The sequence below is a fragment of the Orbicella franksi genome, chromosome 6 (assembly GCF_964199315.1).
Source record: "Orbicella franksi chromosome 6, jaOrbFran1.1, whole genome shotgun sequence".
In the NCBI taxonomy this organism is placed as follows: Eukaryota; Metazoa; Cnidaria; class Anthozoa; order Scleractinia; family Merulinidae; genus Orbicella; species Orbicella franksi.
This window is the reverse complement of record NC_138150.1, coordinates 11,474,047-11,498,729: the sequence shown is the minus strand read 5'-3', so window position 1 is coordinate 11,498,729 and position 24,683 is coordinate 11,474,047. Positions and strand designations below refer to the sequence as shown.

The window sequence follows — 24,683 nt, the reverse complement described above, 5'->3', positions numbered from 1 at the left end:
ATAGATTTTTTTCAATTCTGTCCATGTCGGCAACAAAACGTTCCCGAAACATAAACCCGGTATCTCGCTGCACGCATCAGTAAGCACTAAATAAGACATAAACAGCACTGTGCTAAATAAGCTTTATTTTTCCTATATCAAAATAGTTTGCTACATATATGACAATTATCGTTTTTCTTTTATACAACTAGGTACATTAAAACATATTTAGTTTCAAAAAGTGGCAATAATTTTCTTATTTGACAAGAATTCTCACAGATCTTCACACCTCGAAGGTTCAGTAATACACCACGCTTCGTTTGCTGGATCCTGGACACTGCCTCTTCACGAAGTTAGATTCAAGGAGACATTACATAGAGGATGGAAAAAAGCATTACTATATACTCAAATTAATCATATCAATCTATCACTGCTTTTCAAGTTTATTGTTTGCTTATTTTCATTTTTTTCAGCTCAAAACTGTTCATTTTTCTCACGATTTCTTTCATGGTAAAATAGAGAATTCAGTAGCCCATAGCGGGAAAAAATTAATTGTATTTAATCTAGTTGTAAATTGTTATGCCACAAATCTAACCTATTTTTAAATCTACAAATCGTTCCGGCACTATTGGCTACTATTTAACAATGTTCAAAAACAATGCTTTTCTTAATTCATTCAAGAACAACATAGATTATTATATATATATATATATATATATATATATATATATATATATATATATATATATATATATATAAATATATATATATATATATATATATATATATATATATATATGCTTATACACTTTCGGCTGACTCGACGAATCGCGTTACTTTTTTGATATTAATCTTATTTGTATTATATTCGATTATTTATTCTTATTTGGTTTGTGTCTTTTGAGTTTTGTACCGCATTGTCATAGTATCTCGCTTAGTAATCACCGATTGTTTATCATTGGTTAATTTTTTCGTTTTCATGTGTTACCACGCCCTGTTATGTAATCATCTTTGTAATATGATGTCATTTTTTATACTGTAAACTTATTTAAGGTTATTGTAATTTATTATTCACTTGCACTGCAACTGATGAAGGTCTTTGACCGAAACGTTTATTTTTATTAAATTTTTAAACCTTTCTTTAGATTTCTTAGATTTTTTACTGTATATATATTTTTTTTTCGCTCGAAGTTGTCCGTCCTCGTTTTCCACAATTGCCTATATATGTGTGTATATGTATAGTTTTTTTTTTTTCTCTACGATTAAATTTGTAAACAAGACTCAGGGAATAATCAAAGTTTTGTCATCCTTAGCATCATGTGATTAACTTGTCCAGTTGATTGTGACTGGTAACGAGCTTGGACTGTGTCGTCCCCAGTAATCCACTGCCACGATGGAATACCAGCCTTGAACATAATTCCTATCTTCTACAAAACAAAGAGACATAGGCATTAAAACCTTCACCAAAAAACCAACTGTTAGGTAGTGAAGCTTTAATCAACACAACAAATACAACACTACATGGAGCACATGGCGGACCTGATCCAACAGCGCGTAGATCTGACGTAACAGAACGTAAACGAGGCTACTGACGTACCCAGACTCTTATGAGGCGGAAGTTCAAAATACACCACACCAACAATGTAATTTTGGTCCCCACGAGACTTCCCAAAGGGGTCTCTCTTTCCCTCCCAAGGAACATTAAGATATAGGTCCTCCCAAATGCTATCATCGGTGAAAAAACACACTTGTCTCACGCGGTACATAGCAATAGGTATTTGTTCGTTGCTTATTCTGTGCTTCAGATAGCAAACTGCTGTCATTTGACCAATTACTGATCCAGTAACTTAGCCGTGGAGCGGCCATCCTTGATTAGTATTGGTGGATAACTCTAGTCTGTTGCAGACGTTCGTTGATTTGTGAAAAATAAAAAAAAGTTAACCCTAACCGTCAGAGTCTTTTGTTTTCTCTCGCCGTTCTTAGTGCTGCTCACCAGCTGACGGAACGTCTAGAACAGGCTAAGACAAATCTTGGGTACAGAGGCGGGGTGGCGTACCTTACGAAAGTCCCAATATAGTGGAATCCCTATTTCTCGAACTTTCGATTTGTCTAACCTCCCGATAACTCGAACCATAAGTCGTTTCCCTTCCCTCAATGGAACACTGTAATTTTACCCCCGACTTCTCGAACTACCCGATTTTTCAAGCCAGTTTTTGTTTCCCTTGGAGGTTCGAACTGAATCTGGACAATTTTCGACATTTCGACATTTCAATTAGGACAATTTTCGACATTTCGAGGAAGAGTACCTCGAGACAACAGATGATGAAAGGTTGTAAAAATGATGTCCACTTTATTCACTCGCTTGAATGGTCCATGGGAACTTTTGACGGAATACAGGACTTGATAGGAGAGAAGGCATCTTCAAGACAACAGAGATGGTCATGTTTAGAACATAGAGTAAAACGAGAGTCTTATAAGAATGAATCATTGGCTGCATTACTGATATAAACAGAGAATATGAATACAAAGACAGTGCAGATATCTGGCGTCTCTTCTAAAAAAACTGATTACTGAATAAGGAAACAGCAGAGATCTTGTACCTTGACTGCACGTCCCCCCAAGTCACCAGTACTTCATATGACGATACACGAATGAGTCGAACTCCTACGACCTGTGATAAAAACAATTCAGATTTTACATGTACATCGCATTTGGGTAATGTATGGAAAGGCCGTTCATGCATGGCAGATAGGATTAAAAATTAATAGCAGAATTTAAATAGCAGATAAATAGTAAATAGGATTAATTTTGTTGATATTCCAGAACGAGCAGAAACAAAGGATGATATTTGTTATGTCGGGTGGAACCGAAGTACGTAATGAGGATATCAATAAATCTGTGAGGTGGCTAGGCCTGGTAAGCCATCACTCCATTAAGCTCGAGAAACGAAAAATATTGAATTTCAACAGTATTATGTCACACACATATGTGCAGTGTATTTTGTTTTGACTGAATTTGATAAAATTTGATTAGCAAAATGCTACAAGAGCCTCACCTTCTGAGGGGGTGACACAGGTTTTGCACAGACATGCAACAAACTTATTCCTGGCAGGGGGAGCGACAGGAAAATATTTAAGATATCGGAAGAGAGAATACTGGGATCCAGACTTCTAACAGGCTCCTGCAGAACGGAGAAAAGGAACCATGATACGTGAATAACACATAGTTGAGGCGACGTTTGAAGATACGACGGAGGCAATTTGGCAGCAAAAGCACTCTTTACTTCTTCCTTTTATAACAAATATGATTAGATACTTTACAAAATTTGAACCCATGGCCTTTCTGATAGCAACACAATGGGTGGCTCTTTCATCGTAACTAATCTAGTTATTTATTTATCGTGAGCAGGTCACCCTTCAGTTTGTAATGTAATGAAACCTTTGATATGGACAAAGTCATTTGACGCGCAGGTGAAACACTCACCTATCGATGAAGGTAAAGTAACCACCGTAACAAGTTTGTAATTAAAGCAGATGTTTTGAGCGTTAGCCCCTCGTCAACGAAAATAATAGACACCCAAGGAGGAGATTGTAGACCTACATCCTTACTGTACTAGTTACAGATTTCATCATTTCGCTGGGCCCTTACAACAGCCACAATATGCTTAACTTGTGTTACAAAATTCTTGTTGATGTTATCATAATTAGAAGCAATTTGATACACAAAAAAAGAGGGAAAAGGAAAAACGCTGCAGAAATATAGACTAGGTCCTCAATTCTTACTATTTTTAATGGAGGCTCTGTCAAACAAGTTGCCGTAACCACATCACCGAGTATATACACATACTTAAAACCTCTCTTCAGCAAATTCTAAGCCATGATCGCACTTGTAATAAGCAAAAATCCCCTGGAGCCAATACACCCATGGTAATTAACTTATGATTAACTTTGGTTGTTACTATGGAGTAAAGACGATGCAGTTAAAAAAAAGAAGAAAATAAGTTACTATTACCTGATGAAGACGGAGTTCACTAAGTTGATCATCACTGGGAAATACAGGAGAGCCCATCTCCTTCCACAAACGAAATGGATTCCCATTGCCATTATCCAGCCTATAAACAACAAATGCCACATCTTGTCTCCATGGTAAATTCACAACAGATATGTTTATTTGTGAAAGTGCAGTTCTCCCTGATGTATCATCGCTGTTGTAAAGCAGAGCTGCCAGTTCCCAGTCATTAGTGGAAGACAATCCAAGAGGCTCAATAATAGTGGCCATTACTCCAAAATCATCATGATCGCCATTTTCAAGTGTTATGGAAGCCTTGATCTGTTCATCACCCAACAGTGCCAGAAGCCCCATGACACTGAGAACAGGTTTCTTGACAAATTCTACCTTCCTTGGATTAGAGTGGTTCATCTGGAATCTAGCCAATAACGTGCGTTGACGGAAGTAGTATGGCGGATAGCTGATGAATCCATTATCATTACTAAGGAGGTTGTATCTTAAAATCAAACAGAGACAATCCTATATTATAAGATGTTCATATAAACCTGCACCCAACATAACACCGAGACTACTTTCAGCTGAGCTTCTTTCTTTCCTTTTGTTTCTAACACCTCTTTTTCCCAAAAAACAAACAAACAAACAAACAAAATTTTTGATTGTCCCTTTCTCTTGTCAGTCACATTATATTACTCGCGTTACGAAACGCAGGAAAAAGCCTTTCGGTCCAAATAGAACACTTTACATTGCTGTAACGAAAGGTTAATGCTCGAAACGTTAGCTTCACAAACTCGCCAAGGCACTTAATTTACCTTTATCAACTCAAGTTGATGATAGCTAAGTATATTAGTCACAAAACTGACTTCCGGTAAGGCGCAGTCCCTGCATACGGCCTCCTATTGAATGTGTTTTTTCTGTGATATATGAAGGTAGAAACAGGTATTTCCCGTTGGAGCTTTCTGCTTGGTTCAGTTGAAATCAGCAGCTACAGTTACAGTCGTGTAGTATATCGAAAACTACAGCCTAGTCTTTAATATGGGATTCCATACTCTGCGTTTATTATTTGCCCAGCAGAAACTGAGTTGGTTCTAACAACTGCAGGTAGTCGGGTTTTGCCGTAACGGCTGGGCAAAAGCTCTAGCATCAGAGAAATTTGGTAGATCAGCGATATGACTAGCAGACACGGACAGTTTCACTGCGACTTTTGTAAGTTTGGTTTTCGGTAAGTCTGAAAGAACAAGGCAACGAACCAATTCGTAATTGCCCTTAGACAGCACATTTGATCCTCAGACACCATTTCACACCACTTTACCCCCCTTACCCCCTTCAGTTTCCTTGTAAACTGCTGGCAGTCTGTTTTTCTCTCGAAATTCAGCAGGGGTTACGAGGCGAGACGCTTTAGCCCAAAGGGGAATGAGACGAGACATGGGCGCGGCACGCACGTCTTCCCTACTCGGCCATACCGCCCTTGTCCCGCCTTCTTCCCTACTCGGCCACCGCCATACCGCCCTTTTGCGTTCGCGATGACTAAACACTCGTCTAGTTTCCTTCTGCACTATGTGACAACCGGGATGAGCATTCAATTCTGGGGGCTGAGGGGTAATAGCTTGGCAGAGGCCGAGGGAACTGCCATCAATAAAGGGAAGCTTCGTTCCCCTAAAGAAGACTTACAAGAAGATGTCTCCTTGGATAGAACGCGGGTTCTTGTTCATTCAGCAACAGGAGTTGTTGCTACAGTTACGTGGCAGAACTGTAGGTTTGTATGCAGACTTCTGCGACAGCCATTGCTGACCTCTCGTTTAGATCCAAGCTTTTTAGCACAGCATAGGCATTGTCATGGTAGTATTTTGGTGGTATTTCCCTGGCCCACACTGGGTGTCATATTGCTACCAAAACCAAGCTACCCACTCCATGATTATGGTCCCTAGTATCCCTTAGCTTTCGACACACGTGAGCTTTTTTCATAATTTGAAACGCTTATTTCATGATAGTCTGGCATGTCTCCTGACGCATGTCACAGTTGGTGAGTTCTATGATGTTGAAGATCTTTTAAGGTGGGTGAACACAGTTTTTGATACCTGTGTTTCATTCACCCTTTTCTCTAAAACCCTTGATCCCTCGGTCATCAAAAATGGCAGCAAGCAAGTTAACAACACAAACTTGTTTTTTGATGGTTAAGCTGACGTATGTGCCGTTTCCATGGCAACACGAGCAAATATAACCAGGCCTTTAAAATCGGTTTTGTTTATTTGTAGAAAATCTAGTCATTGGATTTTCCTTATAATTTGCACGCAACAAGCTTGAAACGATTCCCACAAGTTAACACCATTTTGCTAATAATTTAACAGAGAGATCTTTAATTATCCCTTGTTGAAGGTTAACTGGAATATCTAGAATTTCCTTTGTTAAAGTTCAATTATTTTCAATACTCCAGTTACTTATTTCCTAAAGTATTTTCGTGCCAAATTTCGTGAAATTTTAATGAATGGTTCTCGAGAAATAGGCGTATTTCCGAGAGTGCAATTTTTCATTCAATCGCAATTTTGTGACTTACTACGCATGCGCTACATTTAACTGGGTTCTTTCGGTAACAAAGAAAAAGCTGAGAATTGCTGGGTTCTTTGCATCGTTACCTTCTCCAACATATCTTTGTAATAAAATACTAAGACCATCAATACACTCCGTTCAGTTATAGAGAAAAATAGCATAGATAGTGCGGGTGTTGAGTAAATAAAATGATCGCTCTATTGACGGCATGTTTGTTTTTTACAATCCTTGTACGCGCGCTGAATTGCATCAGCAAAAACACGCGCGAAAACTGTGTTCGGCCACCTTAATGTCATGTGGGTGAAGGAGTTTCTCTATGTTACTGCTTACTTAGTGATGTAATGTAGCTAGTTCGTCGGAGTGGGTATTAAATTAGTCGGCTTGGGATCCTTTGTACAGTATTATGTTCTGTTTTCCAATCGAAAAGGATGTGATGTGTCAAGTGTATGACTATATATTTCAAAAATAAGAATGAAGAAGTTATAACTAACCTAACACTGAAATTCGTTTTTACGAACATTTCTTGATGCTGTGCCAAGATCTGTAAAGCAACCAGAAATTTGTAAGTAAATGTGGTATTGTCTTGTTGTAGAGTGTCAATAAGTTAGCCCCCAAAATCAACACAGATTGTCAGTGGTGACATCTGTTACATGCATAACGTTAGTTCTGAAAATTTGGTATTACAACAAGACAACAATATTTATGTTCCCTGCCCACATTAAGGGAATTTAATCACCATTAATTTATGCCTGTGTATGAATAATGAATTAAGTAAATTACTTTTACTTTGTCTAACTTTGCTTTGACTACTGAATTTTCTAATAAAACTGAAAGACCACCAGAGCAGTTTTATGACTTTTTAAGTTGCTTCCTCTTTATCTTTATTAAGGCATCACATCAACAACCACCTTTAAAAGATCCAAACCTGTAAAAGATCCATTACAAAATAAAATCTAAACCTATCTAAAGTAAGAAGGTTAGGAAGATTGGTGCTAAAATGCATATAATTCTTAACTGAAGATATGCTACTTTGAGACTGAAAATTTGTGGCATCTGAAATTTCATTTTACGTAATTCGTGATACATTTTTGTCAGAGATAACAGTCTTTACAAGAACTGTAGTCATACTAAACTACAGTCTGGGCTAATATGAAGTCACAGTAGGTTCACAGACTGTTATTTAAAAACCAGTTCCAATATCAAATAACTTAAGGTAATAAATTCACTTTCTTACCATGGCATGACCTATTCTACCAAGTGCAATGCAATCACACCAAAATGCAAGCCACTGAATTTGAATGTGATTATCACATATTAACTTGGAACATTTTGTTTACTCATAATAGTCCAAATAGTCTTTAATACCCTGGTTGAGATCACAGCACATCACTCTACCCCCAGATCACTTGCAGTTGAGGTTTCTCATTCATTTTTAGGCCATACACTGTAGAAACGTAAAATTGATAAGGGCTAGAAATGCCAATAACTATGCAGCTGCCTGCATTTTGCTTTATGCTTCATATTCAGAATGGGACCATTTGTTAATAAGGATGTCTCTTTAACTGAAATACGTCAGGATACTTATTGGGTGAACTTTAATTACCCACCTTAACTACAATGGCTGCATATGTTGCATCTGCTCTCCACTCTTCACCCAAGCTCCAACCAACTAATGGATCTCCTTCATCATTGTATATTGGTGAAGTCTTGTATTTGGGAACAAGGTGAGCTATTTCCTCTAGAACCACTGTTTCGTTATTTAAAATGGTCAGAGAGTGTTCATTGCCTTTGATGTGGAAAGAAATAAAATCAAGTCTAACCCCTCTCTCACCAGTGAAGAAATTAGTACCATTGTTGCAGTGCTGTAGCAGAGACTGTAATAACAAACAAAACAACAGCATGATCATTTCTACTCAATAAAGTAAGACCCCCTTTGAATCTTAAAAACTAAGACCTAAGATCCCCTGCAAATCTCAAAATCTAAAGTCTTAAGTTTATAATTGAAAGATTTTGTGCAAAAAGGGCGTATATCGCCCAAAAAGTGATATACAGTGGTATACATGACTTGTATGCCCTTTTTGCATGAAATCTTCCAGTTATAAAGACCTGAGTTTACTTTTACTTTGAAGATGTTGATTGGTCAAACAAGAACCAGATCTTCAAAAGAAAACAATTTTGGGGTGTGTCATGTTGATTTAAAATTTCAAATTAAAGCAAACTGAGGTCTTGGTTTTTGAGATTCAGAGGGGTTTTAGGTCTTAGTTAGTTCTTAGATCTTACAAAAGGTCATTCATGAAGAGTTGAGAAACCAACTGATGAAAAACTACAAAACATAATAAAAGTCTGAAGTGCCAGAGGTTCAGTTTTTATTTTCCACCCAACTTCTGGCCTCAGTTACATGTAGAGATCGCTATCTGAATATCATGTTATATCGCTGTCAATTGGATTTAATTCCAGACCTGGCCAATATGCCACTGATGGTCATTACATGAACAAGTTTTGTTTTTCTCTTCACCTAGATGTTGTAACTGGGCTCTGGCACATTTTACCCTAGGGGACCTGGGGTAATACTTTCAGTTTAACAAATTGGTGTCAATTTTTCATGCGTCTGTCCTGTTATTGTTCATAAACTTAGTCATGACATTGTCAAAGTAGCTGTGGATCCACGAGGCGATAGCTGAGTGGATTGGCAGAGTACTTTGACATTATGTCAGATGTGACGAAATTCATTGTCACTAACAAGACAGACACACTAAAAACTGATGTCAATTTGTTTTTTATGATTATGACAAATTGTCAAATTATCCACTCTCACTTGCTAATGCGTCTCATAAATTATAAATTCATGTGTCTGTCTGCTTATTGACAATGAAAATTAGCCAATGAGTGAGAGAGAATTTCTGCAGTTATTGTCAAAACTGGATTATAAACATTGTACCCCAGCAGGAGTATGAAGTACACCTCGTCAATAAGTTCTAAGGAAACTGAAATTTCTTACAGTGTAAGCTCTTATAACTACTGCTTTGGGACACTTTGGCCAAATGCAGACTTAAACTTCTTAAATAATTTCACAAAGTACTTTATTTTTCCATTTGTTTTAAACTAGACACCAACTTTCACCACCTTAGTTATAGAGCATTTTCACATGACGTCACGGCAGCCATATTGGTGTTCCAAAACAATGAAATGGCGGCCATGTTGGTGTACCAAACCAATCCTGTGGGAATTGAACTCTTTTCTTATGTAAACACTTCCTTTTGTTTCAATAAATTTGCATGGCTCCTGACCACGTGAGTGAAAATGCTCTATATGCACACACGTGGTGAGCCTTTTTTCCAGCTTACCTCAGTCTGTTCAATGTGACTTCTGACAGCAGAACCTGGCTGTCTCAAAATTGGTTATCTTGAACTCCCTCGCTATTTCAAACTCAAATGGCTTACCCTGGGATGTGCTTTCTCAGTTAAATACTGTTGGCTATCTCAAACCCAGAACTTCTCAAACTATTTTTTGTTTCCCTCAGAAGTTAATGAGATAACAGGGTTCAACTGTATGTCTAAAACTTAGCAAATTAAAACTTGGCATGTTATGAAATCATTTTAGCAACAAGAAGAGGGACATGGCTGGTGCTTCCACATACCCAAAATATTGGATGACTGTCTGGGTATCCTGTGGCAGGTCCTCCAAGTTGTAAAGATGGATGAGCCATCTTGAGTCCTTCAGAACAAGCATCATAATACATGAGGTATCCTTTGATGGAAACATGGAGGCCATCAAAATGGTGTTTATTCTGTGGTTCATTCCAGGATTCAAAGTTCCACTGGGATACTTCCTCTAGCCCAAATACCTCTGACATTAGGAAAAAAAATACTTAATTTGAACCTTTCCATAATGACTACCTTTGGGGCAGAAGGAAGAGGGAGTTGTAGGGCAAGTAAAGAAACCTAATATTGCAATTTTAGTCTTTCACGTGTAATGCGTATGTGGCACGATGCATCTCTACCAACTCTCCTGGATGCAGACTGAATCACCCAGTCTCCCAAAAGGGTCACCTTTGAGACACCTCGAAAATGCAAAGAAGTGGCCCGTAATTTTCTTAACAAGAGTGCACTGCTACGCTACTCACTATCTACAACAGAATTTAGATAGTGAGTAACGTAGACAATCAGACGATGACATGTACTGTGTGATAGAATGCTGGTAGATATATACTAAAACCTGATACGAACACGGTACAGGTTATTAGCTGATCCGTTAATACATAGTTAATGGTTAATATAACAGAGAAAAGGGTCTAATACCCTGTCTTAAATTTCTAAATCTTAACCTATGAGATGTTTTCCCAAACTTGCTATAAGATCCCTCCATGCATAGATTTGTGCAGTATCATCAAAATCTGAAAAGAAATTTGATGGATTTCCCATCAGTTCAAATCCAGGCTTCAAATCATTCCCTACAAGCAAGCTCATTGCTTTATCCAGATATGTAAAGTTGTAAACAAGTCGGTCAACGTCCAGCACCATGGAAACCAGATCCAATAACCAGTGAATTCGCACTTGCTTTATACCCTTATTGGGCACGGAACCTATGTAAGCTAAGTTCTGTAGCTCATCGTTGGTGAAGATGAATTTCCTGAAGTCTTGATGAGGGTCTGGCGGACAGAATCCGGTGCTTTCCCAGAAGTGTCGCAAAGGACCAACAACTCGACTGGCGTCCAAGACCACATTGACAATATCAGTTTGCTCTCCACTTATGAGCAAAATTAACACTGCATTAACCAATACTTTTATCCACATCACCGTAATTCTTACAAGTTTCACTCCTCGGGTTAAGTCAAGTAATCTCAGATATCCCAGGACGGGCCCCCAGGATGGGGTTCCCAGGACATCTCCCGGGACTGGACGGGGTCGACCCAGTTTTCCCATTCTCACCCTATCTCGACTCTACCTGAGTGTAAATCATCTGATCACTGAAGTTCGAGCTTTTGTTGTGCTTTTATAACTGCTAAAGAGTTTGAGTCTTTTTAGGTCAATGCGTTATTGCTCTGGAAAGCTTCATTGGAACTTACAGGACGAAAAGGTGAGAAAACCAAACTGAAAGTAGGCCAGACAGAGGCTTCTGTTTGTACTGAGCTTGAAAGATATCTAATATGGAGCGATTTGTGTGTTTCTGCTTTCGTGTACGTACCCTTAAAACAGCAGTTGTTTTACAGTCTAATCAGTTGAATTCTGTTCTGTTAGTAAGCGAAAGCTTAATATTTGCATGAGGTGGAATACAAACGTTAGCTGAGGACTCCGTAAAAGCGAAGCCTTAATTTAGCTCGAGAATTTTAATAATATTTCCATAAGTTTTCGTACTTTGCCTTCTTGTTGGAATTTTAGTGACAAATTTGAAAATTCAGGTGCATATTATTCTTCCGAGTGCCTGGGAATTAGAAACAATCTCGCAGAATTTTGTTACTAATTGTGCCGTTATTTAGCAATTCTCTATTTTCCAATTGCCCGTAATTCACTCTGTTTGCCCCCAAATTTTGCATAAACTATTGTTGTGAAATGCTCTTGGGAATATGCAGACCTCCCAAGAGTATTTCACAACAATAGTTTATGCAAAATTTGGGGGCAAACAGAGTGAATTGTGGGCAACTGGAAAATAGAGAATGTCAGGAGAAGTAGCAAAATAAACACGAAAGGAAAGAAATGCTTGGTCACTGAGCATGTGCGGTATATAAATGTCACGAAGTGTCCAACCTGGTTAGGGCTTAGAGCTGACTAAAATAACAATAATCTCACCATCTGAAAGAGAGCTAATCATCAGCTGAAATTCAACTTGAAAACAAAGATGGAGTAATTTGGAAGGTGTAGTGCTGCAGTTTTGGGCAAGCGGTTTCCAGTTTTGGGCAAGTTTTTATAATTTTGTGATCCACCCAAAAAGCCATTGAGTTTGCCCTATCCAAAAGTATCCCATCATATGAGTGAGATATTCTTCGCAGATTTTTCTAAGGGCTTTGATTTGATTGATCACTCAATATTGATGCAGGAACTCGCTGATCTTGAAGTTCATCCAGTTCTTTTATCTTGGATAACAGCATTCTTGACATACCGGAAGCAAGCAGTTAGAATCGGAAGTACTTTGTCTGATTGGCTGACACTAAAAGGAGGAGTGCCCCAAGGAACTAAATTGGGTGTAGTCCTCTTTACGGTGATGACAAACAGACTGCTCTCTGACTGGCGGCTGCGCATCAAATACGTCGATGATACCAGTGCTCTCGAAATAATTCCAAGGAACTCCCCTAGTTTACTTAATGTTGTGGCCTCAGACATTCACAATTTTGCCATTGCTCAAAATATGAGACTCAATCCAACTAAGTGTAAAGAAATGCATATTAATTTCCTACGCAACTCCAATTGTCTCATTAATCCCATAATAATTGGCGGCAATGTCATCAAGAGTGTCAATACCTATAAAATCTTAGGAGTTATTATGGACAATGACCTGAAGTGGAACTCTCATGTTGATTACATTATTAAGAAGGCTTGTAAGAAGTTATATTCCCTTAGAGTTCTGCGCAGAGCCAGGGTGTGCCAACCCAACATGTTGAGGATATACCTTTGCTCAGTTCGGCCAGTTTTGGAGTATGCAGTACCGGTCTGGCAGGATATTCCTGCCTATCTGTCCGAAGCCATAGAGCGAGTGTAAAAAAGGGCGCTTAACATAATTTACCCCGAAGCAGAATCATACGCTCATGCATTACTATTAGGTAAACTAGGTAGGTTAGATGATAGAAGAGTACACTTGTGCTATAAATATATGGCGAAAATGAAGTCCCCCACCCACCCTTTGCATCATCTGCTCCCCAGTCCACTCCTGGACATGCCTAACTATCCCTTAAGGCAGAAAACACAAAAGTATTATCTTTTCCGGAACATTCAGGCCTGCAGGACAAAGAGAGTAGAGGACTTTTTTACATTTAAATATTTTATGTGACTCAATTGATAGTATCACTCTTATACTTGTAAACATGCAGGCCTGCACGACAAAGAGAGTAGAGGACTTTTTTACATTTAAATATTTCATGTGACTCAATTAATAGTACCATTGTTATATTTGTAAATTACTGTACTTTAGATAATTTAAGATTGTAAAATGTACTTGTTAATTCAGTTGTTTTACTGCAAGAGAGTTTTAGTAAACTACTTTATGAGATAAAACTTATGTACATGTACCAAGAAATTGGTTTGGTGACTGAGAAGTAAACAACTGTCTGTGATGATGTAGTTGAATTGGTCTGGGAATTTGTTTACATCTTGGTTTCTGATAGTTTCTTGTTTGAAAAACAGTTAGTATTTACTGAGGAATATTTTCTTCTCAGTTGCTAATAAAAGCTGCATTTCTGTATAGGTTCCTGCAAGATTACTTTGAAGACCTCAGTGTATAATTTATATATGAAGATCTTTGAAGATCCTTGGAAGGTAGACCATAATGACGTCCAAATATCCCCCCAAAAGCATCACTAAAAATTAAATTTTCTCTTTTTTATATATTGCAGAAAATTATATTTAAATAGTGTAAACATTAGTGGGCAATGGTTATCACATCCTCACATAATAATTAAATGCCATGTTCCATAACAGAAGTGCTTCAAGTGGAAGTCTCATGAGTGAAAACAGATGTAATTATGGAAAAGCAATGGAATCAGGTTGTGAAAGCTGCAACAAATTGGACAAAAAAATGGTGGATGATTGGAACGATGAAATTGGATCATTAACAGATGATAATGTCACAGCTGAAGGAACTAATGATCAGCGTAAAGATGTTACAACTGATGGTCCGCTAAAACAGACTAATTCTGTAAACCAGGAGGTAGCTAAAGATGGTAAAAAAACTCATCCAAAACTGCAGCACCATTTAAGTTGGCAGAATGCTCTAAAAAAAGCAAAAAGTTTGCCAGATCCATGGGAAAAGTTTCACATTGATGATTCCTGTCCTACAGAAGTTGCTATAAGACATCGGTATAATGCATTGAAAAAGAACTGGGTACAGGATGAAGTGAGAGTCAAAATGGAGTCATTGGTGAGTTGTTCTTTGAGTTGTTATATAATTTTGCATATTTTTACACCTGGTTCACACTGGACTGGTGATGAAAAGAGTAAGCACAAGATAGTAACATCAGAGGACATCTGCTGACAACAGCATCAAGATGGGCAACAGGGAGGATCATTAATATCAGAAATGTCAAGTGTCTAAAGAATTCTCTTCCCTTCAAGGTGGCTGGCAACAGAAAATATCCATACTTACCCCAAGGGGGTCTCAAAAGCCAAAACTTTTAAAGGAAAGGTTGAAACAAAACTAGAATTTCCAGAGGGATTTTTTGGGGGGGTGGGGGAGGGGGGTGGGGGGACAGGCCTGAAACCAAAATAGTCTCCAGAGGTGGGAGGAATATGGATATTTTCTGGAACTACACATTGTGCAAGACTTAGTTTAAACCAAGGCTTTCTGTACCTTTAGACTCTTACATCTACATAATATTGTACATCTGGCTTGGTTTCTAATACAAAATGTGTAAAATGTGGGGGGCAAATAGAGTGAATTATGGGCAATTGGAAAATAGAGAACTGCCTCCAGGGTATTTTGTGTAGTATTAAGAGGTTTATAGCCAATACTACAGTGAGCTGAACCAGTTGTAAATGTCACCTTCCATTTGTTACAAACATCTCTTTACAACACTACCTAAACATGCTGTTGAAAGGGAAGAGTTTAAAGTACTCCAGCCAATGACTTTGTAGCCTATGGCTGAGTCCAATTGCTGTATTTATTTCATTGTAGCCATTTGATCAAGGAGCAATGAGGGAGTGTTTCAGATTGTAAGTACTTAATAACTATTGCCAAATAAGTCAATCTAGCATCGTTGTGATACTCTTGTATAACACCCAGTGCATCCAATAAAATAACGTAACATTTTCTAATTAATAAAGCCACATTTGGTTTTGAATTTAGGGTTGTAAAGTTAGCTACAACAAGGAGCTATTTCACAGAGAAATATCATTTCATTTCTGTAATGATTACCTACCTGTAGGTGGATTTAGAGTATGCTGCATAATAAGACTGGGGTGATAATTGCATTATTACACTCTTGGGAGTGCAATAATGTTAGCTTAGATTTAGGGTTAGTCATTTTGACTTTTTAAATTGCGAGACCAAGACTTCAAAGTGTTTTAAATGCGAGTGCCAGACTCTTAGACCTCCAGATTTCTTTTATAACTTGAACAAACAAATCAGGACTTCAAGACTTTCCTAGCCTTGTAAATATTGAGACTCTAAGACAGCTAATGTAAAAACAAAAGTCAAGACTGCGAGATGTAAGATGCACCAAAAAAATGAGACAATGAGACCTGTGAAATTCAACAAAAATTTTGCGAGGCTCATGGTTTTTGAAGGATTATTCACCACCCCTATCATTGTGAGTAGCAATATGTTGAACACTATGTGCTTACCTGTTTGTTTGTCCAGGTTTGAATTCATTCATCAGAAATCCAGAGTGAATTGAAATTGTTTTCACATGTAGGTGTTAAAACTAAGCCATGTACCTTTTCTATCACAGGAAGAAGTTATCAAATTTCTCAAAACACATGAATTGGAAGCACGCAGCAAACTATGTATGCAAACAGTACATTGATGCAGTTAGCAGAGTTGTCTATTTTGATGATGTGAGACTCCAAATGGATGCTAAGCTCTGGGGAGAAGAGTATAATAGATACAACCCACCAAAAAAGGTTTGTTAACTTACTAACTAGGCCACTTGGATGAACATTTACCAAATGAATGAAGTTTTTGAATAACAAGGAAACAAGGAGAACTGTTGAATGTTGTAAATTATCACATTTTCCAGACTGAGAAAGTTTAAGACCAGTGTCATCTACTTAACAAATAGATTCCATGTTGCCATAAATATGTTCAGTAATAGATCACAAATGACATCAAGATGTGGTAGAAACAAAAAGTGAGGCACACAAGCCGTGAAATGAGTGTGTCACTGATGTTCAGATTACCAAATTTTGACATGTAAATCTGTGATCACTGAACAGACACACGGCAACATGGAATCTATTTGTTTTATTCAATAAAGAAACAAAATGTTGTTATGGACATCATCCTTGCATCAGTCATCCAATAAAACTTCTCATTCAGCACATTTTGTCTTGGGTTATTACTGTACATGTAAATCCAAACGGATTTAATAATAGCTCCGCAGACATTGATACAGGGTTGTCTAGTGTAAAAAGTTATATTAATTTTGAACAAAATGACATACATGTATGTCATGAGTGTGTCTTTCCTAGCAAGATGCCCAAGTTACACTTTGTTGAAAGTGAAATTGTTGAGAGCTGTTTTCAAGTTGGCTGCTGTGTATAAATGTCAATTATGACTTTGAATAATTTGTTTTTGCCAACAGGTGGATATCTTCCAGGTTTGTGTTATTGAAATGAAGGACAGAGAAGGGTCACCATTGTTTCACTTGGAGCATTTTATTGAAGGAAAATATATTAAGTACAACTCAAACTCTGGCTATGTGTTGCGGGATGAAACTCTCCGCTGTTCTCCTCAGGTACAGTAATTGAAGAGTATATCTTACTAGATGTGTTTGTATTAAGGGGGACTGACTGTATCCAGACTTAGTTAAATAAGCCTCTTCCAGGCATTCAGTTAGTTGGGGCGCAGCACAAAGAACAGCGTGTGAAAAAATTTTAAAAAAAAGTGGTGATAGGAAGCGCTTCGTCTTGCCGCACTTTTTTATTTTTTTGCACGCTGTTTTTTGTGCTGCCCCCCAAGTACTTGAATGCCTGGAAGAGGCTAAGTACAATAAATTCATAAATTATTCTAAATTCAAAATTGATTACCATATTATTATTTATTCACAGGCATTTAGCCATTTTACATTTGAGAGGTCTGGTCATCAGTTAATTGTGGTTGATATTCAAGGTGAGATATTCCATTATATAGATAACTTTGATTAAATATACAGTCATGTAGTAAAAATGTGCAGTACCAGAAAATATCCATACTCCCCCCACAGAAGGGATTGGAATTTCCTGGGAGGTGGGGGGTTCTCTAAGACAAAAAATTTAAAGAAATGGATTGAGTTTAATTGGAATTTCCAGAGGGGCTGGGGGGTCTTGGAAAAAATCCCTTCCGTGGGGGAGGTATGGATATTTTCTGGAACTACACAATATGTTATTTTACATTGTTCAGCCCATCTGAGGGCCTAAAGCTAATTTAATGAACAATTATAGATAATACTGTAGAAGGCAAGAATTGTCAGGTTGAGGGTAAGCTTCCTGTCAAGTGTCAAAAGATGTGAATGATGATGTGGATGATGATTTCACCCTTTCTGATATCAGAAAAAAGCATGAACGTTCTTTCGTCTCATTTTAGGTGTTGGTGACCTGTACACAGACCCACAGATTCATACAGCAGATGGAAAGGATTATGGTGATGCCAATTTGGGTCCAAGGGGAATGGCACTTTTTTTCAGTTCTCATAAATGTAACAAGTAAGTTATGCGTTCTGATCTTTGCTATGTTATACAAGTCATGTAACTTAATTTAGTTCCGTTGACTACAGTATATACACTGTAAGTTTAGGAGATAGATTCCATGTTGCCGTGCATCTGTTTAACAAATTGACGTGTCTGAGTTTTTCATGCGTCTGTCCTGTTATTGATCATAAATTTCATCATAACATTGTCAATGTAGCTGTGGATCCACGAGGCGATAGCCGAGTGGATCTGCAGACTACTTTGGCAATGTTATGATGAAATTAGTAATCGATCACAGATGATGTCAAATAAATGTGGTACGAACAAAAAAGTGGCCTACCACATTTTGACATTCTCTGTGATCTATTACTGAACACTGATGCACAGCAACATGAAATCTATCTGTTTTGTGCAGTGTAATAAGGAAACAAAAACAAATGTCACACCTGCTTTCAGTGTTACATGCGTAGTGACTATCTTTCGACATGCCTCTTTTGACATGCTATGTAACCTGGCCTACATCAAAAATGTGAGCACAACTGACTTCTTTACAGTTTAACTCGACTTTGTCATGAAAAATGGATTTATTTGACATCAGAATAATGTTGGAGTATCAAGAAGTCATTCTGTGAGAGATGAATCAACTGCTTTGAATGTTTACATCTTTTGAATATTAACTGAGCGGTAGTGGTCCAATTCTACCGGAAGTCACTATTGAGAGCCGATCAACTACACTAAAATCGTTTGAATTATCCCGTAAATTGGGAAACATGCAAAGTCCACAATCTTCTTCATTCATTTGAGGTCAGTAATTATCATATACTTGTCATTTGTTCAGCTAATAACCGGAAAAATTGCTAGTTTCACCTCAGGTAAATGGATGTCGAAAGATGGAATGTTGAGAGATGGTCAGAAGATGTTGCCTATGCATGTAACACTGAAAGTGGGAGTAATCTGTTTATCTGTTCTTCAGTTGATTATATAAGTATGAACCAATTTAAATGCAAGAACAATTTGACACATACTGTATGATTTCTTGGTCAAGGAAATATGGGTTTGTATCACAGTTGTTGAGTGACAAGCGGTTTCATAATTTGAGCTTGGCAATTGTTTTAGTGGTTTTGCACTTGAAGCCTATGGTCACTGTTTACTTTCAAGTGACGTTTTTTTCCTTCCAATTTTCATACTTCTTTAGCTTTATTTCCAAAACAAAAACAAAAACAAAACAAAACAAAAATCAAAACAAAAAGGGCTGGCATGTTTTGGGTAAGTGAGTGCCTTATGTTGCTGCTCATCTCTTCACAGAATCTGTGAGAGCCTTGGACTTTCTCCATTTGACCTCAGTGAAAAAGAAATGGATCGAATTGATGCCGTACTGAAAAACATTCAAGATTCCAGCACAATCCTCAGAAACAGTGAGGACTGTACCTCTCCTGGTCACCGAAAACTCTCCTCTGCTATATTTGATATGACTGAATACCTTGCCCAGTCTCCTCCTCCTTCACCTGCCAACTCTGAACCAGACTCCCCTCGTTCATCTTTGTCATCTTTCAATGAATTGTCAAAATATTCACGACAGATTTCTGACCCAGAGTCATCTGAGACTGAAAGTGATCAAAGTGACATTTTCACTGAAAATGAGGTGTTTATTTTTGTACTTGATGAACTCAAACCAAGCGGAGATAAAGGGTAACAGACGTTATTCCTAAGAAAGTCCCTCTCAATCCAAGTTCTCCAAAGTCCACATGAGCAAAATTTGCATGACAGGATAGCTGTTTTCAGACTCTCCAGGAATTTCTGAAATCGGAAGTGATCTACGACTAAAAATAGCTTGAGGTGGACTCACTTGTACCTCAAGTGAGAATAAGGCCTATTTCTTGTTACCCTTCATCCTCTCTTGATATCACGTAGATCTACCGGCACATATCCGACTTTTGGTTTTCTCTTGAACTTGCAAAATAATAGGCAGTCAAGAGAAGAATACGAAGCCGGAAGGGTGGTAAGATACAGCTGGCCGGCGTGACTCCGTGGGTTTTGAACTGTTGTAGTTTCAAACACATCCCAGCAGCTTTGGTTTTGTAAAATAGTAATGGAGTCCGACACAACAAGGTCCGTAAACAAGCTTAACACGACTTACAATAACCATGTACATCACCTCTACATTAAAGCCACTTTGAATGAATCAGTCTTGAATTTTTCGAACACTAGGAACACTTATTCCCATCAATTTTGAGTACTTCACGTTTGCTTTTAGGATGAAGAGATCAAGAAGTCATTTGCAAATAACATGGTACATAAAGCATCAAGTGTGTTTGCTGAAGTTGAACTGCTTGAAAAAGTACGCATGGAGGAGCAGAGAAAGCATAAGAGTGTTTCCATTCTTGGACAGGTTGGTAAATAAACACAGAATTACACCTTAAACAGCTGGACCGGGTTGTTCGAAAGCCGGTTAACGCTAACCCAGAATTAAAAGTTAACCGAAGTATAATTTTTTCTTGGATATAAATGTTTTTCACTGCGTATGTTTTTTGTAGTTTGAGATTATTCAAATTCAACACTAAAGGACAAACAATATAAACAGAAAACCTCACCGCAAAGTTACAAACCTCAGATCAAAATTCCCGCTAATCTTGGGTTAGCTTAATCGCGCTTTGAACAACCCGGCTCTGGATGTTACAGTTAGAGCTTTTGCTATTTTCCTCATTTCAAAGTTGTCGCTTTATATAGTGTAGGTCACCCTGCGTTCTATTTACTTCCACTTGTCGTAAGATTTGATGCTGATAACTTCTTCCTGACTTGGGCGAGTCGCCGAGTTACTTGTTGAAAAGTTTCAAATCAAGGAACTGCCAATGAGAGGAAAATCGGCAATCGTGTTTCACCAGCGTATGGAATATGGCCGTCCCTGGTCCTTTCTTCTTTTATTCCCTTTCTCATTCACGTATATTTTATTATGCCCATTTTACACCAGGGTGTTAGCCTGGAACAAGCTAAGTACAACAGCTTCAGTGGTGCCTTGACAGATTTGTGAATGACACATCATTATCCACTAGTTTTATATGGCTGAATGTAGTGAGTCTGCAGCGCTTGATGTTATAGTGAAAAATTCTGTACAATGATGTTGCAAGAACAGCGTTTTCAGCTGCCTGTTAGTGTCTGACGTTCATTTCAGTACAGACACTGACTTATACATCTCTGCTACATGATCGCTCAAGTAATCAACCATTTTCACCGTAGCATTGTGTATGCCTTTCAAGTGATAATTCAGTAAAATACCTCGTACTTTGTCTTGCCTTTGAAAGTAACTTTTTGTTGTATATCTTTCCTACAGGTTCACCTTGAGCTCGCTAAATACAATGATGTGGGTCGTTTTACTAACCATGAGCCGCAGATGGATTGTGCCATGTTTCATCTGGAGCAGGCTGCAGCTTGTTCTGTTTTACCGGCTATAGTTACAATGGCTGAGATATACTTACAACTGCCCCATGACATATTGGCCTCAGCGAGTGTTCAGGTATTTAATGTTATTCCACACTGTCAATTATCGAAATTTTTAATTTTTCTTCCAGTGGTAAAATTGGTAAGTAATGAATGAATCGTAAAGAAACCAGTAAAAGTTCAGGTTTGACTGTGATTTCAACCCACCCGGTCTTAACTGGTGTGATTCACTACCAACTAAGCTGTGAAGCCGTACGTTGAGAGAAAAGTCAAGTTCTATTCCCATGGAAGTGATAGAATGACAAAATAAAAATAGGTCAATGGTGTGTAAGTATTGTGGCAAGTCAGGGTCTCTTGAAACACTCCTTGCTGGGTTTTAGCAGTAACTACATGATCACCTACTTTGGAGGTAAGGCTCTCATCTGCTGGTGCTACTGGCTACTGGGAGTTCTGTTTGTAAAGCGTATTGTTCTGTGGTGGACAATTATGACATTCCCCACGTATTTATAACTTTCTTTATCGTTCACACCCTTTTATATTGTTTCGAAGGAACTTCGCGTCTGTCTCCTGTAACATCTTGTGTTTCATTTTTTTACCGATTGATTCTGCTCTTCAGTGACATCTGTCGTTCCTCTGATTTTTACTATCCACATTTACGCGTATCTTATGTACATTTTCCATATGTTGTCGAGCGTAAGTCGATGTTATCTTTTCGTCATTTATTTATTGGAGTTGATCCTTTCCTTGACAGGCGTCTGACGAGGCAGCAAACCGGGGGGTGGAGTACATGTTGCAGGCAGCTGTTTTAGGGGACAGGCAGGCCATGGTTTACATGGCGAAGGCATATGAATCTGGGTCAGGATTGGGCTTTCAAAGGTACGGCACGGCAAGCACTTTCAGAGCTTTGTCTTGTATGTTGCATGGGCTGTCTCTGGTTTCAAAAAGAAAACACTCACTTTCAAGCTTTTGGGCTAACAATCCCATCGATGGCGTCCCGCGACTTACTGAAGAGTTATTCACCGGTTAGTGGTAGTATCTCGGCTGGAAAGATTGGCAAAATGGCTTTCACGGCACAGCCTTAAAATAGCGGAGAGGATGAGTTCTCAACTAGGAATACTTAATCGTACCTTTTTGGTTTGCTTCGGCAGCAAATCAGGCGAGTATGGTCGAGCCATGGTTCGTATTTTAGCGAGACCTAGTCAAGCAAGAATACTCATGGCGAGAACGAGCAAAAGCGTGTCAGAAAAATACGATTAGGTGTTCACTGTACTCTTTATTCGGCCAAGTGACCATGATATCATAGCAAAGTCAGACTATATCAGACCATATCAGACTTAATATCAGGCCATTTCAGACTTGATATCACAGGATATCTGGACAGTAGACACGGCTTCTGATTGGCTCATTGCGATATATTACTCAACTAATCGTCACGATCCTCGCAAATGGTCAGGACGTCCTTGCGATCCGTCATGTATGCATGACAGACATCCTGTCAGTAGTCATCCGACATATCGTTTGCACGCACGATATATGGGTTATTGACCAAGCTTGTTCGGTCAAGATGGCTGGATATTGGTCAAGTTCTTTTTTTTGCATGTTTATGGACCGAGACGGAGTCGAGGTCCATAAACTCGCAAAAGAAGAACGAGGCCAATACCCAGCCATCTTGACCGAACAAGCTTGGTCAATAAAGGATTTATTATATGGCTTTCGCGGAAATTCTTCTTGCGGGACACGGCGGGCAGTCCCGAGCGGGCGAGATAGCTCCATCTTGCCCGCTCGGGTAGCCAATTACAGCGCAGGATTTGATTCATCTTGCCCGCTTACGGAGCTAGCCATATAATAACACAATTTACATTGTATGCATTTCGTTCCCGACAGCTTGTCAAATAACACACACCTGATACTCTGCCTCGTCACTTAGTATTCAGGCGATATTCTGCGCGATTTCAGTCGATAATTATTAACTATAATAGTGTTCTATTGTCTAATGGAATCAACCGTTTTAGGTTTGTTGGGTGTTTTCAAACTGTTTTCCGTTGGTTTGATTGATTCATCAAACTGGTTGAAACGGTTGATTTGCTTGGAGTTTTTTCAATTACTTTCGTTTTCAGTGGAACCAATTGAAATCATCCTCACGGAAACACCACATTTTCGTGACATGTTTGCATCTTTTACTTGTAGAAATGGCGGAATAGAAACACATCTTTATTTTTGAAAATCTGTTTGTTCAGGGAACGTTCCTGGGTGGAAGCCGCTAAGTGGTATCAAAATGCCATCGATGTTGTGTACGAAGACGATGATCCCCAGAACACCCTCTTTACAGACCCAAACTACGTGTTGTGCGCTAAGCAAGCTAACCTGTATCAACAAGGAGGTTATGGACTTGATAAACAGCCTCAAGTAGCGGGTGAGCTGTACTCGGCAGGTGGTGATTTCGCACTTGCTGCCATGAAGGGAAAACTGGCCAACAAGTACTATGCACTGGCTGAAGAAGCCTGGGCCGAACTCGACGAATAAGTAGTTTGCTGTGGAAGCCTGGAAACTGACACTCTTTGCTGTTTATAATTTATATTCCTCATCAAATTAGGCTTGAAAGTTACAGTTAAACTAACGAGAGCCAGAAGCTTTGATAGAAATATTAAGTTTATTTGAAAATGTAGCAACCAATACGTGGCTTGCAAAAGTGGACATGTGGTGTTATCACTAAGAACCTTAGAGCAACATGTGACAATTTTCGTTTTACAACTTAGCCTTACCGTCATCTTTCTTGTGGAGACAGATTCCATTAATATATTTTCCATATTGATGACATACTACTGAGATCCAACTTTGGCTGAGTAAATGTTAATGGTACAGTGATCTCTACAGTGTGACTCATCAGTATGACATCCCTGACGCCTCTCTAATGACACGAGAAAGCACTTACTAGTCTACAAACCAGCTACTTATAATACATGTGTGCAACATATCAGTTTGTAAAGAATCTGTTGTGCTGCGCAGAGGCAGAGGGCGAAATAAAATCCTTTTATGTTGATGAGGGTGACTTCAATCGTGTCGTAATTTTGGTAAAGGAAGTCCAACGACGTGGCGGAAACGCTCCAAAAATACTCATACTAAAACCTGTTGACAAAATGTACCATAATGCGGCGCCTGCGAGAGGGGGTAGGGAAGGAGTAAGAAA

The 24,683-nt window shown here is 38.5% G+C and overlaps 2 protein-coding genes across 3 annotated transcripts; one reads left to right on the top strand and one right to left on the bottom strand.

Moving 5' to 3' along the window:
• Window positions 1-784: 784 nt before the first annotated feature.
• LOC145490742 (alpha-L-iduronidase-like) lies at window positions 785-11,466 on the bottom strand. Its single transcript, XM_081469831.1, has 9 exons — window positions 10,856-11,466; window positions 10,169-10,377; window positions 8,139-8,405; window positions 7,023-7,072; window positions 3,991-4,483; window positions 3,035-3,160; window positions 2,580-2,650; window positions 2,286-2,398; window positions 785-1,406 (listed from the first exon to the last, which is right to left on the bottom strand). Exons 1-9 carry the CDS (start codon window positions 11,451-11,453, stop codon window positions 1,303-1,305), a joined length of 2,031 nt encoding a protein of 676 aa, XP_081325957.1. The 5' UTR covers window positions 11,454-11,466; the 3' UTR covers window positions 785-1,302.
• A 27-nt stretch (window positions 11,467-11,493) lies between these two features.
• LOC145490743 (eukaryotic elongation factor 2 kinase-like) lies at window positions 11,494-24,677 on the top strand. 2 transcript variants are annotated; one of them, XM_081469832.1, is made up of 13 exons: window positions 11,494-11,607; window positions 13,927-13,997; window positions 14,160-14,598; window positions 15,352-15,389; window positions 16,127-16,298; window positions 16,979-17,131; window positions 17,445-17,505; window positions 17,959-18,076; window positions 19,367-19,703; window positions 20,316-20,450; window positions 21,390-21,572; window positions 22,248-22,372; window positions 23,734-24,677. In XM_081469832.1, the coding sequence occupies exons 3-13, from the start codon at window positions 14,182-14,184 to the stop codon at window positions 24,017-24,019; spliced, it is 2,025 nt and encodes a 674-aa protein (XP_081325958.1). In that variant the 5' UTR covers window positions 11,494-11,607; window positions 13,927-13,997; window positions 14,160-14,181; the 3' UTR covers window positions 24,020-24,677. The 2 variants fall into 2 exon arrangements, with proteins under 2 accessions (XP_081325958.1, XP_081325959.1); XM_081469833.1 differs by lacking the exon at window positions 13,927-13,997.
• Window positions 24,678-24,683: the final 6 nt, after the last annotated feature.

Coding starts and splice junctions, on each gene's coding strand:
- LOC145490742 (XM_081469831.1), bottom strand. CDS start 11,453: ATGGGAAAACTGGGTCGACCCCGTCCAGTCCCGGGAGATGTCCTGGGA. Junction 4,484..7,022: donor AAAACGAATTTCAGTGTTAG/GTTAGTTATAAC, acceptor TTTGATTTTAAG/ATACAACCTCCTTAGTAATG. Junction 2,399..2,579: donor TGGGGGGACGTGCAGTCAAG/GTACAAGATCTC, acceptor GTTGTCTTGAAG/ATGCCTTCTCTCCTATCAAG.
- LOC145490743 (XM_081469833.1), top strand. CDS start 14,182: ATGAGTGAAAACAGATGTAATTATGGAAAAGCAATGGAATCAGGTTGT. Junction 18,077..19,366: donor AGTTCTCATAAATGTAACAA/GTAAGTTATGCG, acceptor ATCTCTTCACAG/AATCTGTGAGAGCCTTGGAC. Junction 20,451..21,389: donor GTGTTTCCATTCTTGGACAG/GTTGGTAAATAA, acceptor TCTTTCCTACAG/GTTCACCTTGAGCTCGCTAA.